We start from the raw sequence: 14,864 nt of genomic DNA, 5'->3' as shown, positions 1-14,864 counted from the left end.
TGTGTCAGATTTCCAAAAAACTTTACGGAAAAAGCAAATCATGCAATAATCTGAGACGGAGCTCAGAACAATAGCCAAATTAGCCGCCATGTTGGGGTCAACAGAAACCAGAAAATACATGGTAAATGTTTCCTTACCTTTGATGAACTTCGTCAGAATGCAGTACTAGGAATCCCAGGTCCACAATAAATGCTTGATTTGTTCGATAATGTCCGTTATTTATGTCCAATTAGCTACTTTGGTTAGCGCCTGTTGGTAAACAATTCCAAAGTCACAAAGCGCCTCCACTATAACGTGACGAAATGTCCAAAAGTTCCGTAACAGTCAGTAGAAACATGTCAAACGATGTACTGAATCAATCTTTGGAATGTTGTTAACATACATCTTGAATAACGTTCCAACCGGAGAATTAGATTGACTTCAGAAGAGCGGTGGAACGGACGTCCTCCTCATGTGAAGGCGCATGGTGAATGCGTGATCAGCTCGTGGCYGTGATTACTCATTCCTGTCTCCTTCGGGCTCCCTTCACATTAGAGTCATCAGACAAAGTTCTATTGACTGTTGACATCTAGTGGAAGCCGTAGGAAGTGAAAACTCATCCATATCTCGCTGTAATTTCATTGAGAGCTTGGTTGAAAATCTGCCACCTCAGAAAAAATTCAAACAGGAAGTGGAACTTCTCAGGTTTTTGCCTGCCATATGAGTTCTGTTATACTCACAGACATAATTCAAACAGTTTTAGAAAATTCAGTGTTTTCTATCCAATACTAATAATAATATGTATATATTAGCAACTGGGACTGAGGAGCAGGCCGTTTAATATGGGCACCTCTGTGCACCTTTCATCCAAGCTACTCAATACTGCCCCTGCAGCCATAAGAAGTTCAGGAGGAGGGGGCAGAGGACAGTCTTGGAGAGGATGTTTTGGGGGGCTCTCAGCTGCAGGGGTTGCCATTGGGTAGAAATGTACCCTGACAACATCTCTCTCAATAGGGTTGCAGAACCTCACACATGGTGCCTCCTGTGTTGTCATACCTGTAATATTGTTATATTTAATTAATATGATTAAAATGTAAGGCTATTTTATTTGAATATAAATATATTGCGGTGTATATACACTACCTGTGTAGTATGATTGTTTGTCCTTTTTATGTAATGCTTCGAAAGTAGGCGTTGTCTCATTTAATGATTTCTAAGTTTTGTGCAAACACTGACAAAAACAAGTATGAACTCTCCAGCTGGACAGGGCTCCGTAGCGGGACACCATTTACCAAACTAATCCATACAGCTCTTTACAGACTCAGAGTAGCTATCAGTCAAAACACAGGAATGATCAATGAATTACCTGTATTCCGCTTGTGGTAATTAGTGATTCACAGTTTGAACCTGTCTGAATATCTCTTTTAATTTATTTTATTTGATGTTCTCTCCTCTCTTCTCTGTCTCCTAGCAAGCAGGCGGTGTCCATGTGTCACAGTGTTCCGGTGTTGAGGGTGGAGGAGTGGCCTATCACAGGACAGTCTCTGACGGGTGACAATGTTAGAGCACTGATTGACAGGGTGAACAGTAGTGCCCGGGGGGGCGTGAGGTTTGTGGGCTCGGTGCTCCAGCCGGCTGGAGGAGGGGGCAGTAACGATAGAATGCCTAGCCCCAGGAGGGGCTGCCGATCCCTCCCACGCACTCCTCCATGTACCCCTCCTGGTGATGGAGAAACAGACCTGGAGGAGCACAGCCCTACCTACAGCCCTGGTGATGGAGAAACAGACCTGGAGGAGCACAGCCCTACCTACAAGCCGCTGTGATGGAAAACACGACCTGAGAATACCAGCCCTACCTACAGCCCCTGGTGAGGGAGAAACAGACCTGGAGAGAGCACAGCCCTACCTACAGCCCTGGTGATGGAGAAACAGACCTGGAGGAGCACAGCCTACCTACAGCCCTGGTTGAGATTCTGTTTTTCTTGTCTCTTCTTATCCTGGGTCTCGTCTTCTCTTCTCGTCTTCCTTTCCTTTCCTCCTCTTTTCTTTTTCTCTTCTTGCTCCCAGGCTTCCACTTTCTCGTGACTTGGAAGGATGGCAAATGTGAGACTAGTTCTCTCATCTGTCTCCTCCCCTGAACAATGTTGACATGTGGGTATATCAGCTCTCCCACACCCTCAACATGCTGAACCCATCATAAACAGCCACACTGTGGAGTCCTGGATATTTTTCTCCCTTCAACACTCTATCATCTTCCTCTTATCCCCCTCTCCTCTAGTCTGTCAGTGTAGTTCAGTTTGAACTCAGTGTGGTGTGGCCTTTCCTGCCTCAGGACTATCAGTCAGCACCAACTCTTACCCACCAAGCAGGGCACAACTCTCCACCAACAGAGACAACCATAACAGACTGACATGTCTTGTCCTAAGCAGAGCGAGTTGAGTTTCACTTTATAGTTCCCATAACCTCATTGACTGTGTTTTATCTAGGAGTCTTGTTCTCCTCAGTGGATGGCTTGAACTGGCAGATTGATCTGACTTTCTCTTCTCCCCTACCTCTCTCTCTCTCCCCCTCTCTCTCCTTCCCCTCTCTCTCTTCACCCTCTTCTCTCTTCCCCTCCCTCCCTCTCTCTTTCCCCTCCCTCCCTCTCTTTCTTCCCCCTCCTCCCTCTCTTTCTTCCCCTCCCTCCCTCTCTTCTTCCCCCTCCCTCTCTCTCTTTCTTCCTCCCTCTCCTCTCTTTCTCCCCCCCTCTCTCTTCTTCTCTCCGCTCTCTCTCTTTCCCTCCTTCTCTCTCTTTCTTCCCCTCCCTCTCTCTCTTTCTTCCCCCTCCTCTCTCTCTTTCTCCCCCCCCCTCTCTCTCTTTCTTCCCCCCCCTCTCTCTCTCTTTCCTCTCCCGCTCTCTCTCTCTTTCCCCTCCCTCTCTCCTCTCTCTCTCTTCCCCTCCCTCCCTCCTCCTCTTAAATTCAACTTTTCAATTCAATTTCAGGGGCTTTATTGGCATGGGAAACATATTTACATTGCCAAACAAGTGAAATAGATCATAAACAAAAGTGAAATAAACTATACAAAATCTACAGTAATCATTACACTCACAACATTTCCAAGTGAATAAAGACATTTCAAATGTCATATCTTTATACAGTGTTGTAATGAGGTGCAAATAGAATAAATAAACATAAATATAGGTTGTATTTACAGTGGTGTTTGTTCTTCACTGGTTGACCTTTTCTTGTGGTAACAGGTCACCGATCTTGCTGCTGTGATTGCACACTATGGTATTTCACCCAATATGTGTATATATATATTTGGGAGTTTATCAAAATTGGATTTGTTTTCAAATTCTTTGTGGGTCAGTGTAATCTGAGGGAAAGATGTCTCTAATATGGTCATACATTTGGCAGGAGGTTAGGAAGTGCAGCTCAGTTTCCACCTCATTTTGTGGGCAGTGTGCACATAGCCTGTCTTTTCTTGAGAGCCAGGTCTGCCTACGGCGGCCTTTCTCAATAGCAAGGCTATGCTCACTGAGTCTGAACATAGTCAAAGATTTTCTTAATTTTGGGTCAGTCACGGTGGTCAGGTATTCTGCCACTGTGTACTCTCTGTTTAGGGCCAAATAGTATTCTAGTTTGCTCAGTTTTTTTAAATAAATTCTTTCCAATGTGTCAAGTAATGATCTTTTTGTTTTCTAATGATTTGGTTGGGTCTAATTGTGTTGCTGTCCTGGGGCTCTGTGGGGTGTGAACAGAGCCCCTGGACCAGCTTGCTTATGGGCTCTTCACCCAGTTAATTTATCTGTAGGTGATGGCTTTGTTATGGAAGGTTTTGGAATCGCTTCCTTTTAGGTGGTTGTCGAATTAAATGGCTCTTTTCTGGATTTGTACACGGAGTGTACACGTTGTACACAGAGGATATTTTTGCAGAATTTTGCATGCAGTCTTAATTTGGTGTTTGTCTCATTTTGTGAATTCATGGTTGGTGAGCGGACCCCAGACCTCACAACCATAAAGGGCAATGGGTTCTATAACTGATTCAAGTATTTTTAGCCAGATCCTAAGTTACCTGTGGCGCTGATGTTTAGGCTGAGGTATGTATAGTTTTGTTGTGTGCTCTAGGGCAACGGTGTCTAGATGGAATTTGTATTCATGGTCATGGCAACTGGTCCTTTTTTGGAACACCATTATTTTAGTCTTACTGCGATTTACTGTCAGGGCCTAGGCCTGAACTGTTTGGCCATAATGACCATCGTTATGTTTGGAGGAAAAAGGGGGAGGCTTGCAAGCCAAAGAACACCATCCCAACCGTGAAGCACGGGGGTGGCAGCATCATGTTGTGGGGGTGCTTTGCTGCAGGAGGGACTGGTGCACTTCACAAAATAGATGGCATCAGGACGCCGAAAAATTGTGGCTATATTGAAGCAACATCTCAAGACATCAGTCAGGAAGTTAAAGGTTGGTCGCAAATGGGTCTTCCAAATGGACAATGACCCCAAGCATACTTCCAAAGTTGTGGCAAAATGGCTTAAGGACAACAAAGTAAAGGTATTGGATTGGCCATCACAAAGCACTGACTTCAATCCTATGGACCATTTGTGGGCAGAACTGAAAAAGTGTGTGTGAGCAAGGAGGCCTACAAACCTGACTAACTTACACCAGCTCTGTCAGGAGGAATGGGCCAAAATTCACCCAACTTATTGTGGGAATCTTGTGGAAGGTTACACAAAACGTTTGACCCAAGTTAAACAATTTAAAGGCAATGCTACCAAATACTAATTGAGTGTATGTAAACTTCTGACCCACTGGGCATGTGATGAGAGAAATAAATAATTCTCTCTACTATTATTCTGACATTTCACATTCTTAAAATAAAGTGGTAATCCTAACTGACCTAAACCAGGGAATATTTACTAGGATTGAATTTTAGGAATTGTGAAAAACTGAGTTTAAATGTATTTGGCTAAGGTGTATGTAAACTTCCGACTTCAACTGTATATATGTTGAAGAGGATGGGGCTTAAGCTCCATCCCTGTCTCACCCCCTGGTCCTGTGGATTTTTTATATTTTTTTAGGTCAATTTTAACCGCACACCGTTGTTTGTGTACATGGATTTCATAATGTTGTATATTTTCAATCAATTTGTATAGTATATCAATTTGTATCAATTTTGTAATCAACAAAGCATGAGAAGACTTTTTGGATTGTTTGTTTGTCAATTAGGGTGTGCAGGGTGAATACGTGGTCTGTTGTACGGTCATTTGATAAAAAGCCAATTTGACATTTGCTCAGTACATTGTTTTGGCTGAGGAAATGTACAAGTCTGCTGTTAATGATAATGCAGAGGATTTTCCCAAGGTTGCTCTTGATGCATATCTCACAGTAGTTATTGGGGTCAAATTTGTCTCCACTTTTGTGGATTGGGGTGATCAGTCCCTGGTTGTAAATATTGGGGAAGATGCCAGAGCTGAGGATGATGTTCAAGTATAGCCAATTGGAATTTGTGGTCAGTATATTTTATCATTTAATTTAGGATAACATTGACACCACAGGCCTTTTTGGATTGGAGGGTTTCTCTTTTGTCCTATAGTTCATTTAATGTAGTTGGAGAATCCAGTGGGTTCTGATAGTCTTTAATAGTTGATTATAAGATTTATATTAGATCTTGTATAGGTTTTTGCTGTTTGTTCTTTGTTATAGAGCCAAAAAGATTGGAGAAGTGGTTTATCCATACATCTCTGTTTTGGATAGAACTCTTCGTGTTGTTTGTTTAGATTTTCCCAGAAGTGGTTAGATTCTATGGATTCTTCAATTACATTTAGCTGATTTCTGACGTGCTGTTCTTTTTCCGTGGTGTATTTCTGTGTTTTAGTGATTCACCATAGTGACGGTGTAGGCTCAAGTTTTCTGCGCCTCTGTTTGTGGTTGGATACGTTTCTCAATTTCTTTCTTAGGTTTTTGCATTCTTCATCAAACCATTTGTCATAGTTGTTCATTTTCTTAGGTTGTCTGCTTGAAATGTTTAGATTTGATAGGGAAGCTGAAAGGTCAAATATACTATTTAGGTTTTCTACTGCTAAGTTTACACCTTCACTATTACAGTGAAATTTTCAAGGGGTTGAATTTGTTGCTTAATTGTTTTCCACACTATTTTCCTTCCATCTATAGAATTTCTTAATATTCAGTTCCTTTGGCTTTGATGCCTCATGATTGAGCATTGCTCTGTTCAAGTAGTGTGATTTTGCTGTGATCTGATAGAGCGTTCAGTCAGTCCACTGACACCCCTAAGAGACTCTGGGTTGAGGTCAGTGATAAAGTAGTCTACAGTACTACTGTCAAAAGATGAGCTATAGGTGTACCCACCATAGTAGTCCCCTCGAAGCCTACCATTGACTATGTACATACCAAACGTCTGACAGAGCTGCAGGAGTTGTGACCCGTTTTTGTTGATTATGTTGTTGTGTCTAGGGGGGCATATGAGGGAGGGAATGCTGTCACCTCCAGGCAGGTGTTTGTCCCCCTGTGTGTTAAGTGTCAGGTTCTTGTCCAGTTCTGGCATTTAGGTCGCCACAGACTAGTACATGTCCCTGGGCCTGGAAATGACTGCCCCCCCCCCCCCTTTAATGAAGCTGTCTTCATTAAAGTTTGGGGATTCTAGTGGGGGGATATGGGTAGCTCACAAGGACATTTTTCTCTGTTGAGATCATTTCCTTTTTAATTTCTAGCCAGATGTAAAACGTTCCTGTGTTGACTAATTTAATAGAGTGGGTTAGGTCTGCTCTTACCTCGTTAGCATACCCCCTGAGTCTCTTCCCTGTTTTACACCTGGTAGTTTGGTGGATGGGACTACCAGCTCTCTGTAACCTAGAGGGCAGCCAGTGGGTCCATCTCCTTTATACCATGTTTCAGGTAGTATGACAATGTCTGTATTTCCAATTTATTTGATTAAGTCTGGTTCCTGCTCTTTGTTGAGCATCTCTCTCTCCATCCTTACCTCCTCCCCATCTCTCAGACCTGAGGTTGCTGGTGTTTTCCCACTCGTGGGCACCAGGCTGTGCTCCGCTGGACGCTCTGACCTGCCAGTACCACCAGGGGGCACTGTCCATGCGCGTGTCCAGGAAGGGTCAGATGGTCAGCTCACTGGAGGCCGATTGGCTGGAGCTGACTGCAGCCTACTACCGCAAAGGCTGGTCATTGGTGGACTCGTTTGTGTACTGGGACACACCCAAAGGTACTGTCAAATACTAAGATAGAGAGACTTCTAAGGTGAATGTAAGATGCATGTACATTCGTGCCCCCCTCATACACGTGATCTTATTCATTATGATTCACAAGATACAACTAAACTTAGATCAGCAATCGTACTCTGAGAAAACAAGCCTAGGAACTACTGTGTAGTAGTGGCATGTATAACTCTTCTGTAGTGACAGCCACATCAGGCTTAGAATGCAAAAACAACATGCATGCTGTGACATCTTGCCTAGGAGTTGTAAGGTCTCTAGCAATGATAGGCCAACATCCTATTACAGTTTACTTCTCTGGAAGAGAGGATGGGATTAAAGAGAGATTAAGAACAATTTGTCCTCATCCATCTCGTGAATCCACATCTTTCTCAATCATCCTTCTCTCATTCTGCTACTCTATCCATTATTGTCTTTTCAGAAATCTGTTGTGTTTTGTCTCCCCGCTTCCTTCGTCCCACGGATCAGTCACTTCCTGTTTCCCAGTCCCTGCTCCTTCTCTCCCTTGTCCTCTCCCTCCTCCTGCTCTATCCTCCTTCTCCCTCTTCATGCTCTCTCCTCCTCACTCCCTCCCCCCTTTCTCCCTTCTCTCTCCCTCCTCCTCCTTTTCTTCCCCCCCCCTCCCTCTTCTTCCACTGTGGCTATATTTGGAGCTCTCTTCCCAACCTGGCTTCTTGTTGCACCATAGACTGGCAGCATAAAATCCACATCATTTGTAGACATCTGGGGCCTGAGAATATAGCACACGGGGGTCTCTCGCTCACAAACAGCCTACTTCATGTCTTTAACTAGCTCATTGTCATGCCAATGACATACTTTCAGTACTGACTAGAATTCACTTCCTCGCAGAGCATTGTTCACGTTGCAGTTCAACAGCTACTGTTAAATAAAATACCTTAACTAGGCAAGTCAGTTAAGAACAAATTCTTATTTACAATGACGGCCTATCAAAAGGCCTCCTGCGGGGACAGGGGCCTGGGATTAAAAAAATACAATATAAATACAATATAAATATAGGACAAAACACGCATCACAACGAGACAACACAACACTACATAAAGAGAGACCTAAGACAGCATGATAACAACACAACATGGTATAAACATTATTGGGCACAGACAACAGCACAAAGGGCAAGAAGGTAGAGACAACAATACATCACACAAGGTATCTGGTGACGCACGTCTGTCCACCGATTACATTCGTGTAACTCAGATTATGTATGATTTTTATGTTTTCTGGTTGATATGCGTTGTGTGTTGATACACTGAACAAAAATATAAACACAACAAGTAAAGTGTTGGTCCCATGTTTCATGAGCTGAAATAAAAGATATGACATGTTTCATACACACAAAAAGCTTATTTCGCCCAAATTTGTTTACATCCCTGTTAGTGAGCATTTCTCCTTTGCCAGGATAATCCATCCACCTGACAGGAGTGGCATATCAAGAAGCTGATTAAACAGCATGATCATTACACAGCTGCACCTTGTCCTGGGGACAATAAAAGCCCACTCTAAAATGTGCAGTTTTGTCACACAACACAATGCCACAGATGTCTCAAGTTTTGAGGGTGTGCAATTGGCAGAAATTCCGCTATGCCCTCAGACGAACCATCAAACAAGCAAAGCGTCAATACAGGACTAAGATTGAATCCTACTATACCGGCTCTGAGGCTCGTCGGATGTGGCAGGGCTTACAAACTCTGTAGTCTGTAAAAGGGAAACCCAGCCGCGAGCTGCCTAGTGACACAAGCCTACCAGATGGGCTTAAATGCCTTTTATGTTTGCATCGAGGCAAACAACACTGAAGCATGCATGAGAGCACCAGCTGTTCTGGACAACTGTGTGATCACGCTCTCCGTCGACGATATGAGCAAGACCTTTAAACAGGTCAACATTCAACATAAAGACCCTGGGACTAAACACCTCTCTATGCAACTGGAGCCTGGACTTCCTGATGGGGCTGTTGTGGAGCGGGTCGAGTAGTTCAAGTTCCTTGGTGTCCACGTCACCAACAAACTATCATGGTCCTAACACACTAAGACAGTCGTGAAGAGGGCACGACAATGCCTATTCCCCCCTCAGGAATCTTTTAAGATTTGGCATGGGTCCCCAGATTCTCTTATTTTTTTTTTTTACAGCTACACTATCGAGAGCATCCTGACCGGTTGCATCACCGCCTGGTATGGCAACTACTCAGCATCTGACCATAAGGCGCTACAGAAGGCAGTGCTTCCTGCCATCCAGGACCTCTATACTAGGCGTGTCAGAGAAAGGCCCAAAAAATTGTTTGACTGCAGCCACCCAAGTCATAGACTGTTCTCTCTGCTAACAGCTTCTACCCCTAAGCCATAAGACTGCTGAACAATTAATCAAATGGCTACTTGGTAACGGTACCCCCAGTATATAGCCTTGGTATTGTTATTTTATTGTGTTACTTTTCATTTTATTGTGTTACTTTAGTTTATTTAGTAAATATTTTTAACTGCCTTGTTGGTTAAGGGCGTGTAAGTAAGCATTTCACGGTTGTTGTATTCGGCGCATGTGACAAATAACAATTTTATTTGATTTTAATGTACGAATGTCCACCATAGATGTTGCCAGAAAATGTAATGTTAATTTCTCTAACATAAGCCGCCTCCAATGTCGTTTTAGAGAATTTGGCAGTACGTCCAACCGGCTTCACATCCCCAGACTACTTGTATGGCGTCGTGTAGGTGAGCGGTTTGCTGATGTCAACGTTGTGAACAGAGTGCCCCATGGTGGGGTTATGGTATGGGCAGGCATAAGCTACGGACAACAAACAAAATTGCATTATATTGGTGGSAAWMWWAWTSKWKKKYTMAWSWMWTKKMYWSGKYCKWRTSWTKKMMSYWKWMCARRRCAMGTMWCWYCKTKATGKAYKMSSRRYWYWSYKWYSYYTSTGTYKAKAYRTSRRYMKAYSMSAAAYTGWSYCWYTTRMWKSAWMGRCWSKWRTCWAARWWYWRWTGWRWRMRTTWYAYKAWAWTMMMYKWYCWRMYMWRRYWWMMSTWRYWRWCAWMSWWRYMCRRSARRAWRWWTSTGKAWMYMAMYWKYRYSTYKAWYWYYKYAAWYYRKSTRYKARSAYWWYSTGWRRMYWWWRSTMWMKCKSYRKSRMWKKWTTKTMTWSTWWKWGGWATRRYRMYSCAKKWGWWGWYRATRMMTKWRKKRYSWCWTSWGKYYRRKKWYMAWWAGMYRCTYKTMWWMWWKMTRWYWCRYKRMYWTTMSKTTWSWMMAACTSWWASRSWMTYAYWMRMTGMWYWRTGMTASATYTMSKMTMTATYTTMWTYRTSWYMWTWGRTMACTGWRTGTSTGTGTGRGTMMTSTCAGGTGAGCCCGTGCCCAGGTCWCTAGAGGGGRTGTTTGTCTATGAGGAGAGAAGCACTGCCCCTCCTGCCAACGACACCATCGTAGTGGAGCAGTGGACCGTCATCGAGGTCAGAGAGCCGTGTGTGTGTGTGCATGCGTGGGTCAGTCAGTGAGGACAGGTGAATGTGTTGCAGTAGGTATTCCCTAGGGAAGATCCTGTAGGGAGAGATAGGTTAGCATTACGTGTGTGTGTGGGGGGAGAGATTAGCATTATGTGTGTGTGGTGGGGGAGATTAGCATTATGTGTGTGTGGGGGGGATTAGCATTGTGTCTGTGTTGGGGGAGATTAGAATTATGTCTGTTTGTGTGGGGGGAGATTAGCATCGGGTGTGTGTGGGGGGGTGGAGATTGTGTGTCAACAACCCTAATGGTAACACAAGAAGATGGATAAACAAGTGTAGAAAACATTCAACAATTACCTCTATCCAGTGTGTGACAACATTGTTGTGCTGTGTAGGGTTCTGATGTGAAGACAGATTACGGGCCACTCCTTCACACACTGGCTGAGTTCGGCTGGCTGCTCACCTGTGTCCTGCCCACACATATCATCCGCTATGACAGGTAACACACATAATTGATGGACATTTTGATATTAATGTTGTTGGACCAGTCTTGGCTCAAGTCTCTGTACTCAAGTGATGAACCTGACATTGCACTTCAATGTTTTGTGTGTTGCCTGATGGCAGTGGTGGAAAAAGTACCCAATTTTCATTCTTGAGTAAAAGTGAAGATACCTTAATAGAAAATGACTCAAGTAAAAGACACCAAGTAAAATACAACTTGAGTAAAAGTCTAAAAGTGTTTGGTTTGAAATATACTTAAGTATCAAAAGTAGGTGTAAATCATTTCAAATTCCTTATATTAAGCAAACCAGACAGCATCATTTTCTTGTTTATTAGAATTTAGGGATAGCCAGAGGCACACTCCAACACTCAGACACCATTTACAAACGAAGTATGTGTTTAGTGAGTCCTTCAGATCAGAGGCAGTAGGGATGACCAGGGATGTTCTCTTGATAAGTGTGTGAATTTGATAATTTTCCTGTCCTGCTAAGCATTCAAAATGTAACGAGTACATTTGGGTGTCAAGGAAATTGTATGGAGTAAAAAGTATATAATTTTCTTTAGGAATGTAGTGAAGTAAAAGTTGTCAAATATACATAGTACAGATACCCCCAAAATCTACTTTAGTACTTTTAAATATTTTCACTTAATTTACACCACTGCCTGATGGTCCAGAACAAACTCGTCCATTTTGTAGCCCAGGTCATCATGCCTTATTTGACTGTTTTCCTTCATAAACTTTTGTAATGTTGTGTGTTTGTCTAGTGATGGTAACCTGGCAACCAAGCATGTGGTGTTCCTACAGAGACCAATCAAGACCTCTTCAATACCACAGAGCAACCATGTGAGGGCTTGGTTTCAGTTAGCAGCTTTTCTGTTGTAGTGTTTTGTTCTATGTGACTACTGCCCCCTGTGGATTTTTTTATATGATAAAGGGAAGTGGAAAATGAAAGCAAAGTGCGATGTATCATACAAATCAATGAATTGTATTAATAAGAATCTGACCCTTTTTATTCAATTTTCGCCTAAAATAACATACCCAAATCTAACTACCTATAGCTCAGGACCTGAAGCAAGGATATGCATATTATTGATACCATTTGAAAGGAGAAACTGAGGTTTGTGGAAATGTGAAATGAATCTAGGAGAATAACACATTAGATCTGGTAAAGGATAAAGAAAAAAACTACTTTTTTGTCATCTTTGAAATTCAAGCCCAGGCACAATATAGATTTCCCATTAGATGGCAGCAGTGTATGTGCAAAGTTATACACTGATCCAATGAACCATCGCATTTCTGTTCAAAATGTTGTATCAAGACTGCCCAAATGTGCCTAATTGGTTTATTAATAACTATAAGTTAATAACTGTGCACTCTCCTCAAATAATAGCATGGTATTCTTTCACTAATAGCTACTGTACATTGGACAGTGCAGTTAGATTAGTTTATGTTCTGGTAAATTTTCTTGTTACTTACTTCATGCTAATCACATTAGCGCACTTTAGCTCAACCGTCCCGAGGGTGGGAAACCGATCTGTAGTGATCCTTAAGAGGTTTTAAATTGCTACACTATAATGCCTGAATTTAACCTTACACTCAACTTCGAAATGTCTAATTCTGAAGTGAGACTGTGAGAGCTAGTTGCCGTTACACACATCTGTGCTGCATTAGATTTGCATGTTGCTTTTACGAGATATTTGAATGACCTATGATTTATTTGCACAATGTTTAGCGTTACTGCATAGAGAAGTTCCTCTTATCCTACCCTCTCTGTCCTCTCCAAGGCTGGGTCCATTCAGAGCGACGTGTCCACTCACTCTGTGAGTCAAGGTGTGGGCAGCCCCCTAACACCCCCCAATGTGGAGTTGTCCACCACCGCTGGGGGTATCGGGGGGTTCCCTGTCTTCGGAGGGGGGTACCCCAGCACCCTGTCCCACCTAGAGGGGGGCTTCGAGCACGATGACGGGGCGGCAGAGGTGACCTGCATGTGACCCCTGAAATGGACACACACATATATACACCCCCCATCTATCCCTCTAATCGCTTCCCTAACCAAGAAGACTAGAAAAGCAAAACTTGGCACTTTTTAAAAATTATTATTATGTGGCCATATTTACAATTTTGAGATGGTGTTATTTCCATTTTTATACATTTTGTTGGGAAAAGCAAGCTGTAGAGACACTTTTGTTCGTGCACTTATTAGTCCAGATTCACACATCACATCGTTCACACAGCACCATGTCATATGATGAGAAAGAACACACACACACACATTCACACAACTGTGACCAGCAGAAAGCATAGGACATCTCCACAGTGACCGGGGGAACCAGGAAGAAGCTTCCATGCAGACACACACACAGACCACTGGATTGAACTCTGACCAACTACACACCTGGTTGTTGGAACGTGACCCCATGTTTTGGGACCCCCTCCCCCAAACACCTCCGTTCAATACAACTTTATTTATCTCCTCATCCTCTGACGTGTAACATCTAACCTACTCTGGCTCAAGGTGACACGGGCCAAACGCACAGCTACATTGGGTTGAATACATTGTAGTGCAGCTGACTAGGTATTCCCTTTCCTGCCACCTAGCTCCTCCCCCGTTGTCTCAAACACACCCAGCTGGATGGAAATGTACCAGGTGGATAAATACACACTCGCTGTTTGTTGGTGCTACTGTCCAGGGCCTTGCAGCGTTCAGTAATATTATTCAAACAGACCTCTTTCTGGGATAGTTGTAAAACTAGGGGTGTTTGAGTTCAGGCCCGGAGAAGATTATTTGTACAGTAATTGCATGGGTGAGTTTTATTTATTTCCATATACCGGACTGCCAAGCCACAGGGTTGCCTGGGTAACATACTGAACCTTCTCTAGATATGTACATCAGGGCTATAAATGTATTGTCTGATTGGTGCTTAAATCTATTGTTCACTGATCTGTTCAGGATGTCATCATTAGTGTGCATTTTCATTCATTGGCATAAGATCAATACCTATTCTATTCCTGCACCTATTGTCATTTAGAAATAGCTGGTAGTTATTTTATAGCCACATGGTACTGGTTATCAGGCCTCAATTGTTTTCATTCTGCCCAGTGATGATTCCTTTCCTCAGTTCTTCAGACAAAAGCCCTATTGTGTTACTAAGGGAGGCGACATTTGTTTAATAATACTATTAAAGTGAAACAAAGCGTTTGTTGTGCAAGAGAACACCACGATGCTGTAGATGTTAAATAGTATTACTAGAGGTGGACATTTGTAGTTATACAATACAGGTTTATGAGCCCCCTTGTTTTGGGGATGGTGAAACAAATCAGTATTATTTACCTGTTGCAGTGTTTTCATGTGAGAATTTGTAATATTTTGCTTCCTTTTGTCATCAGTGTTTATTATATTAAACAGCTATTCCTCTGTGTCCGCTTTAGAAATACACATGCCCATGATTTCCTCACATTTACTGACCAATTATTTACTTTTAAAGCACTAGGCTAAATAGGAGAGGCCATGGACAAGTTAATTGACAGTTCCAGCGGTGGCCTCACATCTGCCTTCTTCATCCAGGTGTTGAGAGGTGTAAACCTCAAATGTTCCCATGACTTTTACAAGTTGTATTTTAAAAATTAAGTCATAAGATGGGCCCAAATTATACATAAAGGGATTTTTTGGGGGTCAACAACGGGGTAATAGTCTTATTTTTATT

General features: G+C 42.7%; 1 protein-coding gene across 1 annotated transcript in view; it reads left to right on the top strand.

Annotated features, from left to right (window-relative positions):
- The window catches only part of LOC111959886 (raftlin-2-like), an 18,734-nt gene extending 5,497 nt beyond the window's left edge, over nucleotides 1–13,237 (top strand). The window contains exons 2-7 of the mRNA XM_023981722.2: nucleotides 1,451–1,749; nucleotides 6,978–7,196; nucleotides 10,558–10,664; nucleotides 11,054–11,157; nucleotides 11,925–12,003; nucleotides 12,945–13,237. Coding sequence (XP_023837490.1) covers nucleotides 1,451–1,749; nucleotides 6,978–7,196; nucleotides 10,558–10,664; nucleotides 11,054–11,157; nucleotides 11,925–12,003; nucleotides 12,945–13,151 — 1,015 coding nt within the window. The 3' untranslated portion in view covers nucleotides 13,152–13,237. The remainder of the gene's footprint in view (nucleotides 1–1,450; nucleotides 1,750–6,977; nucleotides 7,197–10,557; nucleotides 10,665–11,053; nucleotides 11,158–11,924; nucleotides 12,004–12,944) is intronic.
- The last annotated feature ends 1,627 nt before the right edge of the window (nucleotides 13,238–14,864 follow it).

Source organism: Salvelinus sp. IW2-2015, linkage group LG36 (assembly GCF_002910315.2).
Source record: "Salvelinus sp. IW2-2015 linkage group LG36, ASM291031v2, whole genome shotgun sequence".
In the NCBI taxonomy this organism is placed as follows: domain Eukaryota; kingdom Metazoa; phylum Chordata; class Actinopteri; order Salmoniformes; family Salmonidae; genus Salvelinus; species Salvelinus sp. IW2-2015.
Note: the sequence above shows the minus strand (reverse complement) of the source record. Positions and strands in the feature narration are given on the sequence as shown.